This window comes from Neovison vison, chromosome 12, assembly GCF_020171115.1.
Source record: "Neovison vison isolate M4711 chromosome 12, ASM_NN_V1, whole genome shotgun sequence".
Classification (NCBI taxonomy): Eukaryota; Metazoa; Chordata; class Mammalia; order Carnivora; family Mustelidae; genus Neogale; species Neogale vison.
In genome coordinates, this window is record NC_058102.1 from 101969271 (window position 1) to 101991355 (window position 22085).

The following is a 22085-nucleotide window of genomic DNA, read 5'->3' on the forward strand; positions in this document are numbered from 1 at the left end:
CCCTTCCAGTTAGAGGGTTCACTCCTATTTCAGGAAAAAAACAGAATCACACAGAAGAGAATTTCCAGTTGCCCTGAGATCTGTATCTTCCTGCACTATCTGCATCTGTGCTCGTGTACCCTGTCTTTTCTTCTGCTGCTACGGATAAACTGTCCCATGCTCTAATAAAAACATCTCCTCCCACTGTGCACCGGATCCCACACTCTGTCACCTACTACAGATACTGCCCCAACGCTCATCCTCTTCCCCTCCTGCATCATCAACATTTCTTTCTCTGAGTGCTTTCATTCAGCACACACACATGTAATGCCACCCATCTTACCAAAAAATCCTCCCTCAATTCTATCTCCCCATCTACTACTACTCCATTTCTCTGTTCCACATTAAAGCAAAACAACCAGAGTTATCTAAACTGTCCTCCCATTTTCACATAAAACTCTTTCATTTAGGCTTTTGCCCCATCACTCCTCTGAAACCGCCTTCCCCAACACTGCAATAGCCACATTGCAAAATCCAGTCATTAATTTGCAGATAAGCTCTCCCTTTCTTTCTTTCTTTTCTTTTTTTTTTTTTTTAAAGATTTTATTTATTTGACAGAGATCACATCAGGCAGAGAGGCAGGCAGAGGGTGTGTGTGGGGGGGAAGCAAGCTCCCTGTTAAGCAGAGAGCCCAATGCAGGGCTCGATCCAGGACCCTGGGATCATGACCTGAGCCAAAGGCAGAGGCTTTAACCCACTGAGCCACCCAGAAGTCCCAAGCTCTCCCTTTCTTTCTGAAATAGTCTCATCATTTAGCCTCCAGGTAGCACCTCTGTTCACTTTCTCCCTCAATGACTGGCTGTTAGTGTCTCCTATTGCTTTCTTCTCATCTTCCCAGCTTCTACATATTGGACTGTCTCAGATCTTATGTTTTTAAGCTGCTTTTCATCTCTGTCTACATTCAAGTTTCTTGCTTTAAATGTCCTCTACATGCTCAATATCAGACCCCAAATATATACCTGCAGATGGCATGTCTCCCCCCAACTCCAGAACTCTACAACCAATAGACTAAACCTGCTCCTCTCAGGCGCCTGGGTGCCTCAGTCAGTTAAGCATCTGCCTTCAGCTCAGGTCATGATCCCAGGGTCCTAGGATCCAGTCCCACATCAGGCTTCCTGCTCTGCAGGGAGTCTGCTTCTCCCTCTGCTCCTCCTCCCACTTGTTCTCTCTGTCTCTCAAATAAATAAGAATCTTTAAAAAAAGTAAATAAACCTGTTCCTCTTATATTCTTCTCCATTTCAGTAAATAGCATCGCCATTCTTCCAAAAGCCCTGTCATGCTAGATTCTTCTTTTTCTAACCCTATAAATTCAAGCCAATCCATTAATAGTCTTGTTTGCTCGACTTTCAACATCTGTTCAGTACCTAATTTTTTTTTTTTTAAAGATTTTATTTATTTACTTGACAGAGAGAGAGATCACAAGTAGGCAGAGAGGCAGGCAGAGAGAGAGAGAGAGGAGGAAGCAGGCTCCCTGCTGAGCAGAGAGCCCGATGCAGGACTCGATCCCAGGACCCTGAGATCATGACCTGAGCCGAAGGCAGCGGCTTAACCCACTGAGCCACCCAGGCGCCCCAGTACCTAATTTTTTATAATCACCTCCACTGCTATCACCCAGGCAAGCAACCTGGTACTACTGTATTAGTCTTGCAATCAGTTTCCCCCCTTCTTCCCTTACCACTCACACTCTCTATTCAAAACAACAGTGATATTCTTTTAAAAAACTTTTATTTACTTAATTTATTTGACAGAGATCAAAAGTAGGCAGAGAGGCAGGCGGGGGATGGGGGAAGCAGGCTCCCTGCTGAGCAGGGAGCCCAATGCAGGGGCTCGATCCCAGGACCTTGAGATCATGACCTGAGTCAAAGGCAGAGGCTTTAACCCACTGAGCCACCCAGGCACTCCAACAGTGATTTTTTTTTTTTTTTAAGATTTTATTTATTTATCAGAGAGAGAGAGGGGGAGAGAGAAAGCACAGGCAGACAGAATGGCAGGCAGAGGCAGAGGGAGAAGCAGGCTCCCCGCTGAGCAAGGAGCCCGATGTGGGACGTGATCCCAGGACGCTGGGATCATGACCCGAGCCGAAGGCAGCTGCTTAACCGAGACTCAGGCGTCCCCCAACAGTGATATTTTTAAAATGTCAGACCATGTCACTCTTCTGCTCAAAACCCAATGGCTTTCAAACTCATTCACAGTGAAGCTAAATCCTTAACACGACCTGTAAGACTCTAGATTAGTACTTCTCCAACTTAAATGTGCATCTGAATTACGTAGGTATCTTAAAAAATTGATTTTCTGGGCGCCTGGGTGGCTCAGTGGTTAAGCCGCTGCCTTCGGCTCAGGTCATGATCTCAGGGTCCTGGGATCGAGGCCCACATCGGGCTCTCTGCTCAGCAGGGAGCCTGCTTCCTCCTCTCTCTCTGCCTGCCTCTCTGCCTGCTTGTGATCTCGCTCTGTCAAATAAATAAATAAAATCTTTAAAAAAAAAAAAAAATTGATTTTCTGATTCAGCAGTTCTGAGTTAGAGCTTGGATTTCTGATAAGTTCCTAAATCATGATTCTAATGTTGCGAGTCTGAAGACCACACTTGGAGGAGCATGACTATAGAGGAATCTGGATCACTTCTCACCTGACCTCTTTTGCCCTAGCTTATTCCACTCCAACCAGATTGCCATTTTCCCACCTCAGATCCCCAGCACTGGCTTTTGTCTCTGCTTAGAATGCCTGTGAGAATTGGCATAGTTCACTGCTTCACTTTTTTTTTTTTTTTTAAAGATTTTATTTATTTATTTGACAGACAAAGATCACAAATAGGCAGAGAGGCAGGCAGAGAGAGAGGAGGGAAGCAGGCTCCCCTCTGAGCAGAGAGCCCGATGCGGGGCCCAATCCCAGGACCCTGAGATCATGACCTGAGCCGAAGGCAGAGGCTTTAACCCACTGAGCCACCCAGGCACCCCTACTTCTTCACTTTTAAGGCCTCTGCTTGAATGTCACCTATCAGAAATCCTTCTCTGATCATCCAACATAAAATGCAGTTCCTACTCTGCCACACCCTTTTTTTTTTTTTTTAAGATTTTATTTATTTATTTGACAGAGAGAGTGAGAGAGCGTACAAACAGGGGAAGCAGCAGAGAGAGAGGGAGACGCAGGCTCCCCATCAAGCAAGGAGCTTGATGCAGGACTTGATCCCAGGACCCTGGGATCATGACCTTAACCAAAAGCAGATGCTTAACAACTGAGCTACCGATTCCCCTGGTGTCACATCATGTCTTGTTTATCTTGCTTATATTTCTCCCTGGCACTTTCAACCATCTGACAAATCCCATACTTATTTATTCCTTGTTGAGAACATTGAGAGAAAGAACTTTTCAACTTGTATGTTTTGTTCACTCTTGTATCTCCAGTACCCAGAAAAGTGCCTGCCTGGCACACAGTGCATCATCAGTAAATACCTGTTCAACAAATTAAACAATTTGTTCTTGTATAACTTATAGTTAGGGTTCTAGACACCAAAAGCAATGGAACTGTTATAAAAACAACAACAACAAAACTCTAATAGTGATTATCTATTTAAAAAATGATGCACTGGGACACCTGGGTGGCTCAGTTGGCTTCTGGCTCAGGTCAGATCCCAGGGTCCTGATAACTCGCTAATAGGCTCACTGATAACATATAAATCGCCTTGTTCAGCTCTAGGCTTCAATGGATAACTGCATTGTACATATACTGTTCGGTGTTGCAGCTGTATGTGTTTGTTTTCCCCCATTACTACACTCTTGGAAACAAGAGGTCTAGACTTTAAAAATTTTTTACCTAAAACAGGTCAGATCAAGTCCCACTCATTCTGAGAAAGCTACCTTCTCCTATAACCTTTAAATCCACCCAAACTTAATTTTGGCGTATGATAAGAGATAAAGATTAAAAATAAGTTTTTGTCCAAAGAGTAGCCACATACACCCAGACTGTTTATTGAATAATTGAGAAAAGGAAGTCAATGTGTACATTCTTCATGTAATTATACATCCCAAACAATGCTAGGAAAAAACAGTGACTAGGAAAGACATGTTCTTTGTCACATGGAGCTTAGTGGAGCAGACAGACAATATAATTACATGTGGGATGGTTGTTTTGAAGTGCTAGGCACAGTAGCAGCATGGGGTCTTACCTCTAAGCTGCGATGGAAGATTTCTGATGGACAATATCTCTTGCACAACATACTGATTCACCCCTCCACTTTTCAACAACTCCTCGGGGGATAGAGGCAGACGGAACTCACACAGTTGGGGAGACATCTTTCTCCCACTGGCTCACAGGGCTGTAACCCAAACAGCAAATAGGTTAGGGTTTATATCTAAGACCTGTCTTTTTATCTGGTTCTGTTATTCCTGCCCCTTCAATATATGATGCTTATATCAAACTTCTATCAAGCTGGTAACATTACTTCAGAAGATGTGAGATCAACCCTGGACTAGAATCTAATTCTAGTTGTGACTCTGCCACTTGGTCATGTCACATAACTCGGTGAACCGCATCTGCAAAATGGAGTTACTTATCTCTGATTATTTTACAAAGTTGCTCTGAGGATCAAATGAGTCAAGGGCTATGAAAATGTTTACAGAGCTGTAAAGTGGTGTATCAATGCATCAAGCATTATTATTTCCGTTGTTATGGACAAAGTTTAACACAAAGACCGTCTCACCCGAGGCCAGGACAGTGGGCCAGCATGGGTTAGTGGGTGCCCTCGCCCCAGAATAGGAGTATTAACATTTAATACATATTTGTTTACAATGTGTCACCTACTTGGTGGGCTATTTGAATACATCATACCTGATCTAGTTCTCCAAATACTAATATCAAGGAATGCATAGTAATATAGCCCAATTTACAGATGAGGAAATTGAAGCTTAGAAAGCTAGGCGATTTGCCCATATTCCGTAGCGGATCTGTAAAACGTACTGTTTCTACTACATCTTACCCCAAGGATATACGCACGGAACTTCCCGCCTCTCCTACCCGGTCTAATACCGCGTCATACTGCCCCGAGCCCAACATGCCCAGTCTCTCATTCCCCGCCGCCCATTAATACCACACCTCAGAACTCAGCCGTCGCTCCTCCGACTCAGGTCGCGAGGCGAAACGAAGGGAAAAAGACGGAGTGCACAATACGCACCAATCGGTACCGCAGCTCTCGAGCGGGCAGAGAAACCGGCCAATCCCCGGTAGCAGGAGGCAAAAACCCGCCTCAGAGCCAGGCGCCGCGCGGGCAAAGCCACAAACGTGGAGTTCAAATCTCAACTGCCGTTAGGAGGCCAATCGCAACACTCACTGCAGAAACCGGCCAATCACTCCGCAGGAGGCGGGAAGCCGGACCGCGTTGCGGACGGAGGGGCGGGGTCTGGATCCAGCGTCCGTTCCCCTCGCCTGGCGGCTGCCAGGTTCTCCTCCGCTTCTAACCGGGAATTGGTAGCGTCCCTGGGCTAGGGCTCACTCAGTCATCCCCCCCAGGACAGAAGGCAAGTCCAAGCCGGGAGTTTAGAAGGCTTAGGCAATAGTCCACGTTCCGCCATCGCCTCCGCTGTGTGACGTCCAGCAGGTCACTTCACTCTCTGAGCCTTACATTTCCTCTCCAGTAGAAAAGGGGTAATAAAAACAGCTACAGCCCAAAACTGCTGTGAGGCACAGAAAAAGGAAGCTCGGGGTTCCAGGGTCTGCACCTTCATCTCCCTCACAGTTGAGGGACGACCCTGGACAGGGAGAATTTTCTTGAAATTCGGTTCGGGGGTCTCCCAGGCAACCACGAGACGAGCGGCTCCGTGGTTCTGACGCTCCCAGACTTCTGCGGGCGAACCGGAAGCACTGGGGAGGGGCGGGGCGGGAGTTTAAACTGTCCAGGTTTGTACTTCGGAACCAGGAGGGCGGGGCCTATGGCTGGGGAAGGAGGGGCCGAGGCGGGGTGAGGCCCAAGATGGCTCCCTCCGTCTAGTGCCCTCTGACGCTAGTGGGGAAGGTCCCTGTCATCTCTTTGAAGGCCACGTGCGACGCTGCGCTGTTGTCGGGGAGAGACGAGAGCAATGGCAGGGAGCCTCTCTTTGGGGGCAGGAAGGGTCCTATGGGGCCGGGTGCCCTTGGCCTGCAGAAGCTTCTCTCTGGGTAAGTGACTCATACAGAAAAATGCCCGAGAACTGCTTGTTTTGTAAGCAGCTCATATTCATTCCGTTTCTTCCCCATCCCTAGGTATTCCTAGAATGTTCCATGTAAGGCTCACCCTTCCTCCTCCCAAAGTGGTTGATCGTTGGAACGAGAAAAGGGCCATGTTCGGGGTGTATGACAACATCGGGATTCTGGGTAAGACGTGACTCTGCGGCATAGAATCTCAGAATGGCAGTTGTACCTTAAAGACTTTTTTTGGACCAGTGTAGGAACGGTACCATGCTCAATAGTAAGAGTAGACACGTGCGTGTCTATTTACATTGTGTACGGTGCTGTTACTTCTTAGAATAACTTTTTCACTTTACAGCAAGGAACCTGAGGCACAGAGACAGTGTGTGATTTTCCCAAAGCTAGTAAATGGCAAAATTTGAACCCCCAGCAACCTGAACAGACTGGCTCCAGAGACTGTGCCTTTTTTTTTTTTTTTAAAGATTTTATTTATTTATTTGACAGACAGAGATCACAAGTAGGCAGAGAGGCAGGCAGAGAGAGAGAGGGAAGCAGGCTCCCTGCTGAGCAGAGAGCCTGATGCGGAACTCGATCCCAGGACTCTGAGATCATGACCTGAGCCGAAGGCAGCGGCTTAACCACTGAGCCACCCAGGCGCCCCATTTTTTTTTTTTAATTAAGATTTCACTTATTTATTTGACAGAGAGATCACAAGCAGACAGAGAGGCAGGCAGAGAGAGAGAGAGTGGCGGGGTGAAGGTGGCGTGGGGAGCAGGCTCCCTGCTGAGCAGAGAGTGCTATGCGATGGGGGGCTGGATGCCAGGACCCTGAGACCATGACCTGAGCGGAAGGCAGAGGCTTATTAACCCACTGAGCCACCCAGGCGCCCAGCGCTATGCTCTTGATCATATGGTGGAATGTGTCTTGTCTATAGGTGTAGGTCAGGGAAATGGCAACTCTGTGCTGAAGGCTTAGTGGGTGGAGGCTGGCTTCCCTCTTGTCTTGGAACTAATACCCTCTCTCATATTACACAGGAGACTTTGAAAGGCACCCCAAAGAACTGATCAAGGGCCCCAGATGGCTTCGAGGCTGGAAGGGGAACGAATTACAACGTTGTATCCGAAAGAAGAGAATGGTTGGAAACAGGATGTTCCTTGATGACCTGCACAACCTTAATAAGCGCATCAGTTACCTCTACAAACACTTTAATCGGCATGGAAAGTATCGGTAGAAGAGAAACCTGGGAACTGTGTAAGAGGCACATCTGTAACACAGAGAAGGGGAACAGTACTTTTCCTTATAAGGAAAGGAATTTGTATGCTCTCTGTAATAAAATGGGGCTTCTTTGGAATCTGTTATCCTCATACTTTATTTTACTCTAGTTGAACTTTTACTCATTCATGTAGACTATGAAGTCTGACTCATCCATAAGTCTTATAGTCTTAGGTTTGGACTTAACCACCTGCCCTCTGCAGACTAGCCATACCTATAGCTTTTAAAAAATAAAAATTATTATTATTATTTTTAAAGATTTTTAAAATTTATTTGACAGAGATAGATCACAAGTAGGCAGAGAGGCAAGCAGAGAGAGAGAGAGATAGAGGAGGAAGCAGGCTTCCCGCCGAGCAGAGAACCCGATGTGGGACTCGATTCCAGGACCCTGAGATCATGACCTGAGCCAAAGGCAGAGGCTTAACCCACTGAGCCACCCAGGCGCCCCCAAAAATAAAAATTATTGTTGGGGGCGCCTGGGTGGCTCGGTGGGTTAAGCCACTGCCTTCGGCTCAGGTCATGATCTCAGGGTCCTGGGATCGAGTCCCGCATCGGGCTCTCTGCTCAGCAGGGAGCCTGCTTCCCTCTCTCTCTCTCTCTCTCTCTGCCTGCCGCTCTGTCTACTTGTGATCTCTCTCTGTCAAATAAATAAATAAAATCTTTAAAAAAAAAAATTATTGTTGGCACTTTTTGACATTTAGCCCTTCATGTACTGAAAATGGTAACTTTTGATTACCTCATAATTCTGTTATGTTAAATGTATTTTTATTTTTTTATTTTTATAAATTTTTTTTTTTTTAAGATTTATTTTATTTATTTGAGAGAGAGAGACAGTGAGAGAGAGCATGAGCGAGGAGAAGGTCAGAGAGCGAAGCAGACTCCCCATGGAGCTGGGAGCCCGATGTGGGACTCGATCCCGGGACTCCAGGATCACGCCCTGAGCCGGAGGCAGTCGTCCAACCAACTGCGCCACCCAGGCGTCCCTTAAATGTGTTTTTAAAAACACTTTCACACTGGTGGGAATGTAACAGATGGGATTATGCTTCTGCATTATTCTCATCAAAAATATTGGGTACCTCTTCTATAGGAAGAACAAAATGTAATAGATAATATTAAACAGAAAATAAATAGTAAATAGAATATAGCTTTTGTAAAATATTTTGTAAATAGAAAATAGCTTTTCTAGTTAGGGAATAAAGATTTATTCTCACAGGGGCGCCTGGGTGGCTCAGTGGGTTAAGCCGCTGCCTTCGGCTCAGGTCATGATCTCAGGGTCCTGGGATCGAGTCCCACATCGGGCTCTCTGCTCAGCAGGGAGCCTGCTTCCTCCTCTCTCTCTCTGCCTGCCTCTCTGCCTACTTATAATCTCTCTCTGCCAAATAAATAAATAAAATCTTAAAAAAAAAAAAAGATTTATTCTCACATGTACACTTCATTCTGAGGCATTAAGTACCATATAAATGGTTTACATCCTAAGCCTGACTGATCGTCAGAATCATCTTGGTAGTTTCACAATTTCAAAAGCCTGGTCCCTGCCTCCAAAGATTTGTGATCTGTAGAGTTGAGCTGAGTCTTGCACATCTATGTGTTGTTTTTTTTTCTTTTTTTTAAGATTTTATTTATTTGTCAGAGAGAGAGGAGTGAGAGTGAGCACAGGCAGACAGAGTGGCAGGAAGAGGCAGAGGGAGAAGCAGGCTCCCTGCCAAGCAAGGAACCCGATGTGGGACTCGATCCCAGGACGCCGGGATCATGACCTGAGCTGAAGGCAGCTGCTCAACCAACAGCCACCCAGGCGTCCCTATGTGTTGTTTTTTTAAGACACATTTTAAAAATGTATCCTATATATGATGTAAAATTTAGAATTACTGAAGTGTAATCAAGTGAAAAGTTTCTCACAGACTGTTTTTGTGCTCCTTCACGGAGGTGACTACTCTTTTTTCCCAGAGGCAACCATTCTTAAAAGATTCTTTTTAGTCCTTTGGACATACAGCGTGCATGTTCAAGCTTATATTAACTATATAAGTCCTTTGAGAAGAGTAACATTCCATACTACTATTCTGTACCTTTCTTATTTACTTAGTATAACTTGGATATTGTTTTATATCCTCACATTTATACCATAATGTATTAGTAGTTCCATTTTGATAGCTAGTTAGATTGTTTCCAGTTATTTACTTATTCAAAGTATTACTCCTCTCGTTTTCAATAATTCTGATTGAAATCCCTCAGGTAATTTTCATTAGCCATGTTTGGAAACTTCTGACATGGAGATCAATGAGCTAGATAAGAGATTGTATTTGGCCTAATCAGGAGAGGTTTCCTAGAAGAGGACAGGGTTTCAGTAAGGGGAGAAAGAAGTGGAAGAAGTGGTAGAGAGTTTCAAGCAGGAAAAAGAAGAATGCTCAATGGTGCATATGACCCAGCAATTCCACACCTGTTGGGTATATACACAACAGAAATGAAAACATGTTCATACAAAAACTGGTACACAAATGTTCATAGCATTGTTATTCAAAACAGCCAAAAAAGAAAGAACCCAAATTTCTATCAACTGATGAATAAAGAAAATGGGGGGTGGATATGTAGGTGGCTCAGTTGGTTGGGAGTCTGACTTCAGCTCAGGTCATGATCTCAAGATCCTGGGGTGGAGCCCTATGTTGGGTCCCACACTCATCGAGGAGTCTGCTTCTTTCTCTCCCTATGCCTCTCATTCTGCTTGTCTCTCTCTCAGATAAATAAAATCTTTTTTAAAATGTATATCCACACAATGGAGTATCATTCAGCCATAAAAAAGAATGAGTTATTGATACATACAACAACATGGATGAACCCTGAAAACACTATGGGAGATCAAAGAAGGCAGTCATAAAAGACTATATGAAATGTCCAGAATAGGCAAATCCACAGAGACAGAAAGTAGAATAGTTGTTGCCAAGGGACAGGGTAAGGGATGATGAATGAGAGATGACTGCTGACAGGTATAAGGTCTTTTTTGGGATGATAAAAATGTTCTGGAGTTAGCAGTAATGGTTGCACAACCTTGTGAATACACTTAAAATCACTGTATACCAAATGAGTGGATTATATGGGATACGAATTATATCTCAATTTTTAAGATGGGGTAGGAGACTTGATTTATTCCTAAATTAAGCTTTATCTTTAAAATAAAGGTAATACATGCATATAGTTAATCAAAAAGAAGGGAAAATGGGGCATCTGGATGGCTCAGTTGGTTATGTGTCTGACACTTGATCTCAACTCTTGTCTGATTCTCAAGGTAGTGAGTTCAAGCCCTGCATGGAGCCTACTTAAAAAGGGAGGGGGGGAAATGGACAAAAACATCAGTCCCCTACTTCACCCATCTACCCTCCAAACTACCTTTCTCAAATGAAATGCTTTCACTTTTTTAAAAATTTAAATTCAATTAATTAATGTATAGTATATTATTAGTTTCAGAGGTAGAATTCAGTGATTCATCAGTGTTAAATAATACCCAGTGCTCATTACATCATGTGCCCTCGCTAATGTTCATCATCCAGTTAACCCAAGGGCTTTCACTTCTTTGAATTATTCTGGTATTTATTATCATAACTTGAAATAATATGCCCTACTGCTCTTTATGATTTACCAGCTTTAGACTTTATTAGCTCCTGTTATGAAAGATGAAGCTTTAGCCCTCCATGATTATCTTAGTTGATACAGAAAAGGGAGTTTAAAGATTCAACTCATATTTTAAAAAGCCTGTAAACTAGAAACAGAACTTAACTTGGCAAAGATTATATACAGAGATCAGCAACAAATATTTAATGGACAAGTATTCACTTTAAGATCAGCAACAAGGGGCACCTGGGTGGCTCAGCAGTTAAGTGTCTGACTCTTGATTTTGGCTTAGGTCATGATCTCAGGGTCGTGAGATGGAGGCTCATCTCAGCCTCCATGCTGGACACGGAGCCTGCTTAAGATTCTCTCTCTCTGGGCGCCTGGGTGGCTCAGTGGGTTAAATCCTCTGCCTTTAGCTCAGATCATGATCTCAGGGTCCTGGGATCGAGCCCCACATCAGGCTCTCTGCTCAGAGCGGAGCTTGCTTCCTCCTCTCTCTCTGCCTGCCTCTCTGCATGCTTGTGATCTCTGTCTGTCAAATAAATAAATAAAATCTTAAAAAAAAAATAAAGATTCTCTCCCTCTACCTCTGCCCTCTCATCCCACACCCCCCCCCAAAAAAAATCAGCAACAAGACAAGGATGCCTGCTATTACTGCTGCACTTTAAGTTAGTACTGAAGGTCCTAGTCAGTGTCATGGAAGGAAGAGAGGGAGGGAGTGACGAGGAAGGATGTGAGGGAGGAAGGAAGGAAGGAATCGAGGGAGGATGGAAAAGAGAGAATGGATATGAGGACTGAAAGAAAAGAGATCAAATTGTGGTCATTTACAAATTATATGATTTTTGTTGTCTAAAACAGGAATCTTTAAAACTTAAATCTAAGTGAGAAAACGAAGCAATGAGATTTAAAACATCATGTATGTAATTAAAAGTACATGAACAAAAAATAACATATTTTGCAAAAACACAGAATTATATGAAACAATTTATTTGATTTTTTAAAAGACTTTTATTTATTTATTTGACAGAGACAGAGAGATAACAAGCTGGCAGAGAGGCAGGCAGAGAGAGGGGGAAGCAGGCTCCCTGCTGAGCAGAGAGCCTGAGGCAGGGCTCAATCCCAGCACCCAGATAAGGAGATGGAGACCTGAACCCAAGACAGAGGCCCAACCCACTGAGCAACACAGGCCTCCTATCAAACAATTTATAAAGTCTATGGCTATGGAGGGGAGGTAAAGGAAAAATAAATTTTAAAAAATGAAACATCTTTTGATGGATAAGTAAAGATCATGTGGTCTCTCAGAAAAATAATGTTCTATTTTTGTTTTTAGGGTGATTTATATTCTAAGAAACATTTATTTCATCCTGTTGGTTTCTTAAACTTATCAGTGTTTATTTTAACAGGTCAAACTTTACACACCCTCAAGTACCTTTTGATATTCTCACCACCTATTACACAATCATGTGTAACATACATGTACAATATATGTATGTTTGTTGCTGATTTGGGGTATATAACATAAGGTACTTCAAGATAGCTGTACATATTAGTTTTCTGGGGCAGCCATAACAAAATATTACAACTTTGGTGGCTTAAACAACAGTAATTTACTGTTCCACACTTCTAGAGGCTTAGCAGTCTGAGATCAAGATGTCAGCAGGATTGGTTCTTCTCAGGGCTATGAGGGAAAAATCTATTTGATGATTCTCTCCTAGCTTCTGCTGGTTTGCGGGCAATCTTTGGTGTTCCTTGTTTTGTAAATGTATGAGCTTGATCTCTGCCTTCATGTTACAATGACATTCTCCCTGTGTGTGTGTCTCCAGATTTTCCCATTTTATAAAGATACTAGTCATACCAGAGTGGGGCCCACTCTACTTCAATATGACCTCATCTCTAATAATTACATCTGCAACAATCCTATTTCCAAATAAGATCACATTCTGAGGTACTGAGGGTTAGGACTTCAACAACAACAAAAAATTGTTTAAAAGATTTTATTTTTAAGTAATCTCTACACTGAATATGGGGCTCAAACTCCTAACTCCAAGAGTGAGAGTCACATGCTCCAAAAACAGAGCCAGCCTGGTGCCCTGGGACTTTAACTTAAAATTTTTTGAAGGACACGATTCAACTCCTAACAAGAGTCTTCAGTCTCCTAGATATATATATATCCCACTGGTATATATATATATCTACTAGTATACATACCACATTCCTCTGCTTTTGTTGTTAGTTCTTGAAATTCATGATTCCTTATAGCTTCAACAAATTTTCCAGATTGGATTTTGGAAAAGGAAGCCAGTGGCCTCTATAAGTTATCTTGTCAGGAATCTAGATTTACACTTCTCAATCCCCTCCCTCCTTACGGTCTCCCCACCCCCACTCCTCTTCATCAAAGTTATCTCAGGATTTTGGCTTAAATCAGTAGGTCTACATTACCAGGACCACATCAATATTGCTTGCTACTTAGTGTACAGTGGAATAACTTGTGTTTCTTATTTAAAAACTCTGTATCCTTATTGAGATATAATTTTCCCAATTCAATGGCTTTTAGTATATTTGCTGGGTTGTACATCCATCATCGCATTTAATTTTTGAACATTTTCATCATTGCTCCAAAATGAAACCCTATATTCCTTAGTTGCTATCCTCAATTCCCCTCCCTCCCAGCTCCAGACAGCCATTAACCCACTTTCTGTCCCTATAGATTCTTGCCTATTTGGGATATTTCATCTAAATGGAATCACACCATATTTAATCTTTTGTGACTGGTTTTTTAAACTTAGCATAGTACTTTCAAGGTTCATTCATGTTGTAGAATGTATCAGGACTTCATTCCTTTTTATTGCTGAATAACATTCCATTGTATGGGTATACCATACCATATTTATCCATTTATTAGTGGGTGGACATTTGGATTTTTTTTTTGTTTGTTTGTTTAACTTTTTGGCTATTCTGAATAATGTGACCTATGAACATTCATGACAAGGTTTTGTGTGGACATTTAAAAAAAAGATTTTATTTATTTATTTGGCAGAGAGAGATCAAGAGATCATAAGTAGGCACAGAGGCAGGCAGAGAGAGAGAGGTGGGGGGAAGCAGGCTCCCTACTGAGCAGAGAGCCCGATGTGGGGCTCGATCCCAGGACCCTGAGATCATGACACGAGCCAAAGGCAGAGGCTCAACCCACTGAGCCACCCAGGCACCCCTGTGTGGGCATTTTCATTTCTCTTATGTATATACCTAGAAGCGGAATTTCTGGGTCACATGGTAACTCTGTTTAACTGTTTGAGGAATTGCCAGCTATTTCCCAAATTGGCTGCATTATTTTGCCTCTCTACCTGCAGTGTATAAGGGTTTAATTTCTCCACATGCTTGGCAACAGTTGGTATTATCTGTTTTTGTTTTTGTTTTTTTTCCACTATAGTTATCCTGGTGGGCATAAAGCAGTATCTCACTTTGGCTTTGATTTGCATTTCCCTGATGGGTGATGATGTAAAGCATTTTTCTTGTGCTTACTGAACATTTTCATATCTACTTTTGAGACATATAACTACGGTTTTTTTTAAGACTTTTATAGTTTTAGCTCTTACATTTAAGTGCGGAGGCCAAGAAAAACAAAACTGTACCCACTTCGAGTCTAGCCCTGACATAAGTACAGCCATCTTGACAAAGCAAAAGCTGGCACCTTGCACCCCCTCTCCACCCGCTCCCCTCCCCTCAGTAGTTTATGTGAACAAATAGTTAACTTGCAGAGATCACAATCCTGCAAGACAGGAGTCTCCCTCAGTTTACAAATGTCCTAGAGATTTACAACAAAGAAAATTAAATTTCTTCTAAACCTAAATCTCACTAACAAGGATGCTTGATAGAAGGAATGTGACATTCCACCAGGAAACTCCCAACTGTCTTCATATTAGTGCCTCATTAGAGGGAAAAATGGCCTTGGCTTGATAATAACCAGGCCTCCAATATCCTGACAGTCTTCTTTACCCTGATAGCCCTTCTGAACACCCCCTTTGTCCTCACCCACCGCTGAGTCCACCCCTACTCTGCCTTTAAAAACTTTGGCTGTAATCTGGTTCGGGGTCCAAGTCCTTACTCCACTGTGTCGGGTATACTTGGGCCAAAGCTTAAGCTTGTCAAATAAACCCTCGTGTGATTACATCTGTGTTGTCTCCTCAATGATCTCTCAGATGTGAAAACTCAGGCATAACATAAGTTTTTGATACATTTTGATTTAATGTTTGTGTATGGTGAGAGGTAGGCATACAAATCCATTCTTTTGCATGTTGACATCCAGTTGTATCAGCAACATTTGTTGAAAAGATTATTCCATCTCCGTTAAATAGTCTTGGCACCCTTGTTGAAAATCAATTGACATAAATGTGAAGTAACTTCTATTTCTTATTTAACTTTTTATTTTTCCTTGAATTAATAATTGCCTTTTTTTCTTTTATATAATTTTCTATGTATCTAGCTCTAATTTTTTTCCCATATGTATCATCAGACCTACAAAAATACTTGTTCATATTATTTTTCAAATATTTAACATGTCAGATACTTTAACAGTTTTTTTCTCTGGAGACTTTCTTGCAGTTTTTTCTATATTCTTATTTAGGACATGTTGTTTCTGGGTCTGTGGCACAGCTACCATTCCAAGGATTTTCTTTCATCTGTTTTGTGTGTGGATCCAGCATTCCACTCCCTAAATCTATGGCCTTTCTCTTTCTTGTTTGCCAAAGCACATAGTCTAGTAACCTACTTGAAAAGAGAGGTAAGAATTTGATGCTGAAAGAAATCTATATTCTACTTTTTGATATTTATTTATTTTATTTTTATATTATCCTATATTGATAGTTTGGTTGGTATGGAATTCTAGATTAATGGTAATTTTTCTTCAGAATTTTAAAGGCACTGCCACATTGTCTTCTGTCTTCTAATACTGTATTGAGATGCCATTCTGATTCCTGTTCCCTTTTCCACCCTTTTTTGAATTCTTTTAGGATCTTCTCTTTTTCCCTAACATTCTGATTTCATAAAAATGTGTCTTGATATGCTTCTATTTACTTTGTGTTGGGCACACAGCACATTATTTAATCCAGAAGGATTTGTTCAATTCAGGAAAATTTTCTTGTATTTCTCTTATAATCCCGTTTTCTCATTTTATCTCATATCCCGTTTTCTCTTTTTTTGAACTCGTATTAGTCAGACATGGGACAATTTGGCTTCATTTTCCAACTCTTTCTTATTTCCTATTTCTATCTCTGCTGGCTCTTGCTCTTAGAACCTTGTTCCTTATTTGTTTGCAATTTTTGATCACCATTTGCATTTCTTGGAACTGTATCTGTGGAAATTCCCCAGGGCCTGGATTGATGATGAGCTCATCTGGAGAGAAATGCATTGCTTCCCGCCTGGTGCTTGGTGGCACTATTAACCTAAAACTAATTTAAATTCTTGCCATTTTGTTTTTAAGATCAACAAAACATTTGGCAGAAAAGCGATGCTTGGCATTATAAATTCTTTGCTAGTACTTAAAAGAAAAAAAAGGTAAAAGATCTCCACTAGGCACCTAGGTTCCAGACAAGCAATTTTCTATGGCGTTCCCTAAGGCAGTGTGGGTGTGAGTATACTTTAAATCCACTCTTCCATGACAATATAGGGGTTCTGACTTTATGGTGGGGAACTTCTGTTAGATTTCTAACCCTAGAAAAGCCCTGAGCTCTGTCTCCTCTGCCACAGTGGCATCCAGTGAGGCCATCAACATACCTAAATTCAACTTTTGAGCAAAGTCCATAAGGCAAAACTAGCTTACAGTGCTTAGCATATCTCTCTGAGTACCAGCTTTAACTTACGTTTTGGTCACACAATCTATATTTTCTTATCAGCTCATAAAAGCATTTAAAAATAACCTTTTAAGGCAAAAAATCTAGAATAGCTAAAACAATCTGAAAAAGAACAGTAAAGTGGTAGAAATAATTCTATATGATGTTAAGGCTTACTATGTACCTATAGTAATTAAGGCAGTGTGTTATTGGCAGAAGGAAAAAGAAGCACAGATCAGTGGAACTGAATAGAGAACCCAGAATTAGACTTTCACAAATATGCCAAACTGATTTTTTAAAGGGAAATAATAATAATACCTTTTTATGTTTTTCTTCCAAGTCTTTATTTATTTTAAAGAATTTTAAAGATTTTATTTATATGACAGAGAGAGAGAGATCACAAGTAGAGAGGCAGGCAGAGAGAAGGGGGAAGCAGCTCCCTGCTGAGCAGAGCCCTATGTGGCTGGATCCTAGGACACCAAGATCACGACCTGAGCCGAAGGCAGAGGCTTAGCCCACTGAGCCACCCGGGCGCCCTATTTATTTTAAAAAATTGAAAAAAAATTATTTATTTATTTATTTGCAAGCATGAGTTGCGGGGGAAGGACTGAGGGAGAAGAAGACAGAGAAACAGACTCCCAGCTGAGCATGGAGCCTGATGCAGGGCTCTACTGCAGACCCCCAGAGATCATGACCTGAGCTGAAGGCAGACACTTAACCCGTTGAGCCACCCAGGCTCCCCTCAAGTTTTTATTTAAATTCAAGTTGGTTAACATATAATGCAGTATTGGTTTCAGGAGTAAAATTCACTGATTCCTTACTTACATATAATATTCAGTGCTCATCCTAAATGCCCTCCTCTTATTTTTTAAAAATATTTTATTTATTTATTAGAGTAAGGAGAGGAGAGAGATCATGAACCAGGGGTGGGGGCAGAGGGAAAGGGAGAAGCAGACTTCCCGTTGAGCAGGGAGTCTCATGTGGGGCTCAATCCCTGGACCCTGATATCGTGACCTGAGCTGAAAGAAGCAGCTGATGCCCAACAAGTGCATTCCTTAATGCCCATCGCCCATTTAGCCCATTCCCCCTCACCTTCCTTCCAGCAACCCTCAATTTGTTCTCTATAGTTCAGAGTCTCTTACTGTTTTCCTCCCTCTGTTTTTGTCTTATTTTATTTTTCCTTCTCTTCCCCTATGTTCTTCTGTTTTGTTTCTTAAATTCCACATATGAGTGAAATCAAATGGTATTTTTCTCTCTCTGACTTATTTCACATAAAATAATATACTCTAGTTCCATCCATATTGTTGCAAACAGCAGGATTTCATTCTTTTTGATGGCTGAGTAATATTCCTCTGTGTGTGTGTGTGTGTGTGTGTGTGTGTGTGTGTGTATCACCACTTATTTATCCATTCATCAGTTGATAGACATCATCATTTGGGCTCTTTCCATAATTTGGTTCTTATTGATAGCAGTGCTGTAAACATTGTGGTGCACATGCCCCTTTGAATCAGTATTTTTGTATCCTTTGGATACTTAGTGCAATTGCTGGGTTATAGGATAGTTCTATTTTAACTTCTTGAGGAACCTCTATACTGTTTTCCAGAGAGGCTGCACCAGTTTGCATTCCCAACAGTGGTTTCAGAGGTTTCCCCTTTCTCTGCATCTTCCCCAACGTCTGTGTTTTTTCCCCGAGTGGTTAATTTTAGCTATTCTGATCATTGTGAGGTGGTATCTCATTGTGGTTTTGATTTGTATTTCTTTGATAATGAATGATGTTGAGCATTTTTTCATGCATCTGTTAGCCATTTATTTTTTTTTATTTTTTTTTAAAGATTTTATTTATTTATTTGACAGAGAGAAATCACAAGTAGATGGAGAGGCAGGCAGAGAGAGAGAGGGAAGCAGGCTCCCTGCTGAGCGGAGAGCCCGATGGGGGACTCGATCCCAGGACTCTGGGATCATGACCTGAGCTGAAGGCAGCGGCTTAACCCACTGAGCCACCCAGGCGCCCCCTGTTAGCCATTCATACGTCTTCTTTGGAGAGATGTCTGTTCATGTCTTTGGCCTATTTCTTAACTGGATTATTTATTTTGGGGGTGTTGAGTTTGATAAGTTCTTTTTTGTTCCTTTTCCAGCTCCTTTAGGTGTGCTGTTAGGTTTTGTTGCCAAACTGGTTTTTGACAAAGGTGCAAAAGCAATTCAATGGAGAAAGGTTTGCTTTCTCAACAAATCGTCCTGGACCAGGTGGACATCCATAGGCAATAAAATGAACCCTGACCTAAACTTTACACCTTATACAACAATGAACTCAAAATAGATCACAGACTTACATGTGAAACATAGAAATATACAACTTAAAGAAAATAAAATAAGAAAAAAATCATCAGGGTGTAGGGCTAGGCAAAGCTTCTTAGACTTTACATCAAAAGGATAATCCATAGAAGGAGAAGTTAATAAATTATATCCTAACAGAACCAAAAACCTTTGCTCTATGAAAAGATCCCTTTAAGAGGATAAAAAGACAAATGACAGACCTGGAGAAAGCACTTATCAGACAAAGTACTTTATCTAGAATACATAAAGAAGTTCCAAAACTCAATAGTTATTTAAAAAAAAAAAAAAAGGGAGGGGGTAGCCCAATTAGAAAATGGGCAAAAGGCATGAACAGACCCTTCACCAAGGAGGATAAATGGATGGCAAAAAACACATTAAAACATGTGCAACATCATCATCTACTAGAGAAATGAGAATTAAAACTACAATGATATATCACTACAGACCTACCAAAATGGCAAGAATAAAGAAACTACTGACAACACCAAATGTTGGTGAAAATGGGGGGAAACTGGGTCCCCTATACATTGCTGGTAATTGATAAAGTGACTGTGGAAAGCAGTTTGGCAGATTCTTCTAAAACTAAACATGTCATTACTTTCCTACCCAATAATTGCACTTGTCCTTTAGTGAGGTAGATAGTTAAATTATGGCACACTCATTCCACAGAATACTACTCAGCAAGAAAACTATTGATAGATAAGTTGGATGGACTTCAAAGGCATCATGAAGGAAGGGGTACTTTTTCAACAAGTGGTCCTGGAGCAATTGGACATCCATAGGCAAAAATAGGAAAAAAGCCAATCTTAAAAGGTCTCATACTGTATGATCCCATTTATGTAACATTCTTGAAATAAAGTTATAAAGATGGAGAACAAATTAGTGGCTGATAAGCGTTAGGGATGGGAGTAGATATGGCTATAAAAGGATAGCACAAGGGAGCCTGATTGTAATGTCATAGTTCTATATGGTGATTGTGGTGGTTACGGGAATCTACACACATATTACATAAAAACACAAACAAATGCGTGTAAGTAAGACTGGTGAAATATGAATAAACTCTGTGGATTGTACCAATGTTAATTTCCTGGTTTAAATACTGTACTGTTACCACTGTGGGGAACTAGGTGAAGGGAGATGGAGGCCATCTTATGTGAATCTACAATTATTTTTCAACAAGTTTAAAAACATCTTAATTTTGGGGCACCTGGGTGGCTCAATTGGTTAAGGGTCTGCCTTCGGCTCGGGTCATGATCCCAGAGTCCTGAGATCAAGCCCCACATTGGGCTCCCTGCTCTGCAGAGAGTCTGCTTCTTCCTCTCCCTCTGCCTGCCTCTCTGCGTACTTGTACTCTCTATCACCCTGCCAAATAAATAAATAAATATCTTTTTTTTTTTTAAGATTTTATTTATTTATTTGACAGACAGAGATCACAAGTAGGCAGAGAGGCAGGCAGAGAGAGAGGAGGAAGTGGAAGCAGGCTCCCTGCTGTGCAGAGTATGTGGGGCTCCATCCCAGGACCCTGAGCAGACCACCTGAGCCAAAGGCAAAAGCTTAACCCACTGAGCCACCCAGGAGCCCCTTCAAGGGAGACTGGGTGGGGTTTAAGAGTTTAAGGATTGTGACATTTGGATAGATCTTCCTGGTGGTTTCTTAGAAGATGTATATGAGGGAGGGCAAGACTAGAATCAGAAAGATACATTTCCTGGATTCTAGGAGGCATTTTGTTTATACTTTAACATCTAAATTGGGAAATTGGGATATTTCATTACAACTATCAGCCAGACTGTCACACCTACTCAGAAGAATCAAAAAGTGCAAAACGGGTGTCTGAGGCTTGGAAGAAAATTTTAGAGACAGAAGAGGAACACTCTTAAGAAATGCTACATCACCAAAGCCCTTGATGGCATGCACAGAGGACTACATTGTGTGAACAATCATGGACATCTAAGGCTGAGTATTAAAAAAAAAAAAAAAAAAAGGAATCATAGGCGTGAGGCTCTGAATATGAAGTTTTGGGAATACCGTTACCATGTTACTCTTTTTAAATTTCCTTATTATGTACGCACTAGAGTGAGCTATTACAAAAACCTGTATCTATATAAGTCTACACTTTGAATAAATATAAAATAAAAAATCAAAGTTATAAGAAAGCGTGGCATCAGTTCATTTGCCACCTTTTTTATCCTTAGCGGGAGCTACAATAACGGTTCAGTTTTACAACTCAGTGGGTCCAGGCAAGGGTAATAGTCTAAAGTGAGAGCAGGGGGACGCCCGGGTGGCTCAGTCGGTTAAGCGGCTGCCTTCAGCTCAGGTCATGATCCCAGAATTCCAGAATCGAGTCCCGCATCAGGCTCCTTGCTCGGCAGGGAGCCTGCTTCTCTCTCCAACTCTGCCTGCTGCTCCCCCTGCACGTGCGCACTCACTCGCGCGCTCTCTCTCTCTCAAATAAAATCTTTGTAAAAAAAATAATAATAATAAAGTGAGAGCAGGACGGTGATACGAGGGGAGCGAATCCTAAGAATGAAAATCGACCTCGGTGAACGGGTAAGGAAATCTAGGGTGGTTTCCAGGTGGTTTGGGCGACGGAGTCGATGTGAAGACCTGCGTGGGAGGGAGAGGGGGAGAGGGCGTGCACGGGTTGTTCGTTTTAGGAGACACCGCGTGAGGAGCTTGCTGGCTATGCTGAAGGAAAAAGATGAATGAAGTCTCCGCGCGGGGAACTGGGTGACGCGATCCGCGGCTCTGCCTCCATGAATTCTACACCTCTGAGCTGTTTGTGAGGGGGTGGGAAGGTAGGGTCTGCGCGCCCCGCGGTACCGCCTTCTTACCTAGCACTCTCAGGTTGGGCGACAGCCT

The 22085-nt window shown here is 42.0% G+C and overlaps 2 protein-coding genes across 3 annotated transcripts in view; one reads left to right on the forward strand and one right to left on the reverse strand.

Moving 5' to 3' along the window:
- The window catches only part of NCAPD2 (non-SMC condensin I complex subunit D2), a 31143-nt gene extending 25267 nt beyond the window's left edge, over window positions 1–5876 (reverse strand). The window contains exons 1-2 of one of the 2 annotated variants that reach the window (XM_044229242.1): window positions 5207–5876; window positions 4202–4351 (exon numbers count right to left, since the gene is read on the reverse strand). In XM_044229242.1, coding sequence (XP_044085177.1) covers window positions 4202–4328 — 127 coding nt within the window. In that variant the 5' untranslated portion in view covers window positions 4329–4351; window positions 5207–5876. Of the gene's footprint in view, window positions 1–4201; window positions 4352–5127 lie in introns of both variants that reach the window. The other variant, XM_044229241.1, reaches the window with a different exon arrangement.
- Window positions 5877–5961: 85 nt separating this feature from the next.
- On the forward strand, window positions 5962–7546 carry MRPL51 (mitochondrial ribosomal protein L51). Its single transcript, XM_044229244.1, has 3 exons — window positions 5962–6186; window positions 6271–6381; window positions 7230–7546. The coding sequence occupies exons 1-3, from the start codon at window positions 6108–6110 to the stop codon at window positions 7424–7426; spliced, it is 387 nt and encodes a 128-aa protein (XP_044085179.1). The 5' UTR covers window positions 5962–6107; the 3' UTR covers window positions 7427–7546.
- Window positions 7547–22085: the final 14539 nt, after the last annotated feature.

Bases quoted from the DNA above. Each gene is read 5' to 3' on its own strand.
- MRPL51 (XM_044229244.1), top strand. From the start codon at position 6,108: ATGGCAGGGAGCCTCTCTTTGGGGGCAGGAAGGGTCCTATGGGGCCGG. The intron at 6,187-6,270 runs GTAAGTGACTCA...CCCCATCCCTAG, and splicing joins CTGCAGAAGCTTCTCTCTGG to GTATTCCTAGAATGTTCCAT. The intron at 6,382-7,229 runs GTAAGACGTGAC...CATATTACACAG, and splicing joins TGACAACATCGGGATTCTGG to GAGACTTTGAAAGGCACCCC.